At 41.3% G+C, this 6,000-nt stretch overlaps 1 protein-coding gene across 1 annotated transcript in view; it reads left to right on the forward strand.

The window, feature by feature from the left end:
* Lrrk (Leucine-rich repeat kinase) overlaps positions 1–5,664 on the forward strand; it is a 540,691-nt gene extending 535,027 nt beyond the window's left edge. The window contains exons 45-46 of the mRNA XM_080286185.1: positions 25–158; positions 4,031–5,664. Coding sequence (XP_080142311.1) covers positions 25–158; positions 4,031–4,405 — 509 coding nt within the window. The 3' untranslated portion in view covers positions 4,406–5,664. The remainder of the gene's footprint in view (positions 1–24; positions 159–4,030) is intronic.
* Positions 5,665–6,000: the final 336 nt, after the last annotated feature.

Genomic DNA, 6,000 nt, shown 5'->3' on the forward strand with positions numbered 1-6,000 from the left:
TCCATGTTTGTATCTTTTCCATAGGATGTGTAGTATACCACTGGGATGCTAGGGACCAGAAACTTGTAAATAGACTAGACTGCTCCAAGTTGGTGCCATGCTCTGAGAGTCTTCAGTCCATCAGCATAGAGGAGCACCTTTCTCCCTCCCACTGTCAGGTGAGTTCATCTTTCACAATAAGCTACCCATATTTTTAAATGGTCAGATCACAGTTTGGCATATTGTAGTTGATAGAGTTACTGAAAAGGAACATTTTAAAACAGTACTAATTGTAAGTAGGTGTGGTGAAGGTAAGTTTTACTAATTAATTGACTGGCCGAGTACTGTACTGTGCACCCTTTTTCAACCTCAATATTTTTTTGTTTTTATGTAGAACAGATTTCTGGTAGTTTTCAAATGAATCAGGTTAATTCTCACTTGAATCATCTTTCAAATGCAATTAGCCTCCTCCAAAGTTGTACTTTAATTCACAGATTATTGTATAATCACCGGATGGTACAGGAATGGTAATAGCCAGTCCCATATTACCCTCATTATATAAAGTGGTGATACAGTGATAAGGCCATAAAATACAAAGAAGAGTACAGTGGAAGTGCCTGTGCAATGTTTCTTTGCAATGTCTGTAATTTGTTTATTAGGTTAGGTAGTGCAGAGGTTTTTCTGGAAGGGATACAGTTTTCTACTTTTGCTGAAGGAAATTGTGCTATTTACAATTAGTGTTGTGAAAGGTGGAAGGGGGCACCTTTAGGTAGTCATGTAATTCCCATGTAATTCCCTGAAACATAAAAATGAAGTCACAAACAAGAAGGACTTGCCATACATAAATGAAATTTAATACAGTAGACCCTTGCTTTAATGTATTGTACCTCGATAGACTGGATATCAGATGTAATGGACACTGCAGTGAAAGCTTGATTATCAGTGTTCGGAACATCCAGTGTTCAGCACATCCAGGCCATGACCAATTGATACAGTGGTATGGTAATGCATGAAATTATCCATATGATAGCCCCTGTTCAAACAATGAGTGTCCAGTTGCAAGCAAGTGACCCACGGGTGAGCGGGAGTGAGTCTACCCCCCACCAATGCCTCCTGCTCACAGTGCGCTCACAAGAGTGGTGGGGTGGTGTTTGGTGAAGCATTTGATAAGGAATGGAAGCCACCACCAGAGAGATGCTCTTGTTTGCTCATTCTTTTGTTCATTCTTGTGTGTATCTGTGAAAGAGAGAATATTGATACAAACAATAATGTATTCCATTAATAACTCAATCTAACAGTACTTGTGTTTTGTTTTTGCTGACTAAGTCGTGATTTTGGACTATTTGAGCACCCCTTCACACCATATAGCCCAGATAATTGGGCCATCACTATACAGTAGAAGTCCAATTTTTCGGCATCTGTGGGACCAGGCAAGTGCCGAATTATCAAAAACCCTACCCACTCAGTACCTTATATGTTTCGGTGAACACTATCATCACTACTCATATCATTACAAATGTGCTTGGAGAGAGTACTGTATACTGTTTGATACTGTACAATACTGTAATGAATACAGTACTATACATGAATATGAAAAATAAAGAAATTAGTGAACATACTGTATATAAATGTAATGATACAGTAGGCCTACATGTTCACATGCACTTACCTAAACTTATAGTAGGTTCCTTATTTACATATGTACAATAGAGGGGGTTGATTGGACTCTGCTACTGCTGGAAGAAGTCCCCAGCAGTAGAAGGTCCTGCAACAGGCTCTAAGGACTCATGGAGAATTTCAAGACTGACGAAAAAAATTGGAAAATCTGCCGAACGATCAGAGATTTTCGTAAATGGGACTATTTCTCAAAACTGCCGAAATATCAGATTTGCCGGGGAATTGGATGCCGAAGAATTGGACTTTTACTGTACAAAGCCACCAGACTTCCATCCATCCATCCATCCATCCATCATCCAATCCTACATTGCCCCATGAGGAGCGTAGGAGCTGGGGGCTAAGCAGTTGGTCCTGGCATTTAAGATGAGAGTGACCAGCCTCACTCATCCCTGAGTGGCATAACATGAGCAATCAACCCCAACCACCCCTTGGAAATAAACCTTCACCGGTTCAATCCGATTAGAGCGCAATAATTACTCACTAAACCACCAGGCGCCAAAATTTGTTTATATGTTACCACCCAGCGTAGTAAATGGTTTCCTGGTGTACAGGAAGCCATTTGGCTTGTCACTCAGTGTAGAGTCACCCACAGGCAGAAGCAAGAGGAAAGAATGAAGGAAAGAAAGACAGAAGAGGAAGTGTATAGTTACCCATAGGCAGAAGGATAAGGAAAGAATGAAGTAAAGGAGGACAGAAGAGGATGGAAGGAAAGAAGGATGGAGGAGAGGAAAGGGCAGACACCCGACAGCAGCACTACATCGAGTGAGTGGATGGTGAGTGCCCCCACCTACCACAGACCAGACTTCCATCACCTATAAAGAATATTGTCTGTTAAATGGGATGCAATACGGTGTGTTTGTTTCCTACCCCTTTTTACTCCAGTCTGGCCTGAAATTGTTCTTTCCCCATCATGATTGCTGAGTTGTAATAACAGACTATAGTAATACTGTACAAATCTTGAAGTCCAATGGCTGATGTGAAATAAACTGCAAAAGGCTCACATCATGGGCCAAGTTAGTGTAAAAAGGGTATAGTTTTCATATTTGGTACTAGAATGTTCTACTCATTTTGTTGTTTTTGTTTATAAAGGCTCCAACATGCTTGCATGCATCAGCCTTAGTCACCTAATGGCAGCTCTTTATGCTGCCCAATTTCCGGCAGCCTCCCTATTCAGTTCCTTATCCCTGAGGTCACGGTGTGACCTTGTCCCAGGTCTTTTTTTTAGGTCTGCCTGTCACAGCCCTACTCTTGACATTAACACCCCTCACTTTCTGCACCCAGTTGGCATCCCCCATCCTCTCCACATGCCTAGACATCTCAATCTGTCCCTCGTCATTACAACCACAATACACTCCAGTCCCACCCTTCCCCTCAACTCTTCAATTGTAAATCTAGCCCCAGCTAGGAAGTAGGCTGTACTAATCAGGGTGGCACTCCCGAGGAGGATGGGAATGCTGACCATAGGGAGAGCTGGAACTCGTGTTTCATTAGCCATCAGGATGTCCTGACCATCGTCCTTTGCTAACCTTTTCAGTGTGAACCTAGCATGGAGAGTAGGCCAGCATACTCTCCCAGACACTTTTCTCTTCTCGTGCATTACTCTGCATGCGCTTTACTTACCACACAACATACCCCACTACTTTACGGGTTGATGCCACCAAGGGCATGTGGCCAGAAAACTTTGCCTCCGCTACCTAATGGCAGACCTGAGCAAAGTTTTGGGGACTGGAGTGGGATCGGGCTTAGATCTGTGCCAGAGTGTACAGGGCAGTGTGGTTCTTAGCTGCCACTTCTGCCCAACAGAGAGAGAGGCCTGAACCCAGGAATAATGCCCCAAGAGGCTGCCCTATCAGTGGGTGTGATTAACGTGCTGAAGATGTTCTTGGAGGGTATTCCTGTAGCTGTCCTGGCAGGGTGCCCTGAGGTCACTGCCACAGCCACTGGCCACAGCTGTTGGGTTATGGGTCCCAGGTCCCATGCCTGGCCTTCGGACTGTGTGGGTGGGCGGGGTCAGTGGTCTGTTTCTTCCCTTTAGTTTATTCATTATTCTTACCATGCTAGTGTACTAATTTATTTTCAAACCTGTGCTTGAAATCCCACCTCGAAGAGACCATCAGATATAACTAATTATTGGCTTTATTGGATCAAGCTTCCCCCCATTTAGTCCATTATAGGGAGGGTACTACTGTAGTGTCACACATAAAAATTCTGTGGGTCTACAGTTCCTTCTTCTGTGCTGGCAGTTTTTAGATGTTATGTGTCTGAGACCATGTAGTGATCTTAATTATAAGTGGATATACGTGTGGGGATTTGTATAGTATAGATAATGATTTTTGTCTTCATTTACTGTAATTATATGCATTTAATTGTGCAGGTGTCAGCAGTGGGTGTGTGTGGAGGTGAAGTTTATGTGGGAACAACCTGGGGATGTGTGGTGGTAGCAGAAGCAGACTCAATGCGACCCATCACTGTGTTTCGGCCATACGAGGATGAGGTTCGTGCCATTGTGCCATTGCCACCCCCAGGCCCAGAAAGCCATGAGGATGTTACTGATGGATGCAGCGTTGAGGGGGAAGGGGATCAAAGTGCTAGTCCAGGTCCCAGTCCCCTTATAGCCACAATTGGCAAGGGGTATCGCAACCTGTTGGGCCGTTATGCCCCACTTCCTAAGTCTGCCCAGCCAGACCCGCAATCTCAGCGGGCCATGTACTGCCTTCTCTGGCGGGCACACCATTGGCTCAATACTTGAGCTCTTATACTTATCTAATATATTAAGTATTCCAGTTCTTAACACAGTCTCTATGAGACTAATGGGAAATAACTTATGAAACAAATTATGCCGTGCATTTAGCTCAAATTGACTAGTGTCACAATGTTAGCCAAAAGTAGGTTGTATTCATTTCACGGACTTATTTAGGCTACAGGTAGCCTGAAGAAACTTTGGCTAATATAGCACTTCATGGGAGATAACACTGCAGAGAGAAAGGTAAATGATGTACCTGGAAAACAGTCCAGTCTTAATTATGAGAAATATGCAGCTGATGCCATCCTCATCATAAACTATGACCTTTTTCTTGAACACTTAAATAGTCTCTTTATAGTGGGATTTTAGAGGTGCAACACAGACCCAGTGAAAATTTTATTCCATATGTTGGGTATGAAGGGTTGTTGATGTATTTTTTAAAATTTGAAGCAGAGTACTGTAATTTCATGTTGAGGTGTTAGCCTTAGACTGAATGCCATAAGTGTTATTATTTTTACAAGATATTGTGTTATATTTACACAGGAATTGCCTTAAAACAGCTACTTATTAGGAGGCAGCTTTAACAATGCTTTTAGTATATTAAAGGTTTATTAAATTTTTGTACTAATACATATGCAGGTATTAGTATTTGTAACTTTGTTAATTGATAACTTTCAGTATAATGAAGTGATAATAGATACTGAAGAAAATGTATACTGTAATGGTTTAAGGTGAAATGTCAACAAATCTCATTTTATAGTTGATATTTATACCAAAGACTGATATTCCAAGAAGTCTTATCATGTATATAGCAGCAGTTCTTGTCGTCAGATGCTGTGATTACCTGTACATTTCCTCCTTAGGCACAACAGTCTTACTACTTACCACTCACGGCACTTCATTGCGTGGCACGGACCACCTTGCGCCTCTTGTTCTCTAGTCATTACCAGTATCTTGTTTATTGTGATAATCTCACAGTGTTTCATTTCATTAGAGTTACCTCAGAAATAATTGTACTGAGAGAGAGAGAGATAGTGCTTCCTTTCCTGTTACCTCCAGAGCACCATCTCAGTATAATTTACTACATTGTACTCAGGTGCAAGTTCACTCTCTTCAGTTAAGAAACATAAAAGAATGAAGTTTATTTTAATAGCTACAAAGACAGTCACAAATTATGTTAGCACAGATATGATCACAGAAAATGTTAGACTTTCTTATTTTGTGCACGGTTTCAGAATTGGGAGTATCAGATATTCTACCACTGTATATATAATGCTGAATGTTGGCTTTCTTAATTGCCTGTTCAGTTAGAATGAGGAAGGGAATAAATCAGGCTGTTTGAACAGCCAGAGGAACTGGTAATTATATTCAATGAATATAATGTTCCTTTCCACTTAACCATTTGTACTATATATTTTTTTTTAACTCTACCTAAAGTAGATTTACTAACTGTCTAATACTTTATCAGTTGTTAGTTTGATTTTTTTTTTTCTTATTCCCTCTCACTTTCTCTCTCTCTCATTGTACTTTTCCTTCTATTATTCTCCAACCTTGAACACCATGCAAGTTGCTTATGCCAGATATCCTGTAGTGGAACTGTA

This window comes from Coenobita brevimanus, chromosome 14 (genome assembly GCF_032717465.1).
Source record: "Coenobita brevimanus isolate Jiangsu-jjx chromosome 14, ASM3271746v2, whole genome shotgun sequence".
NCBI lineage: Eukaryota > Metazoa > Arthropoda > Malacostraca > Decapoda > Coenobitidae > Coenobita > Coenobita brevimanus.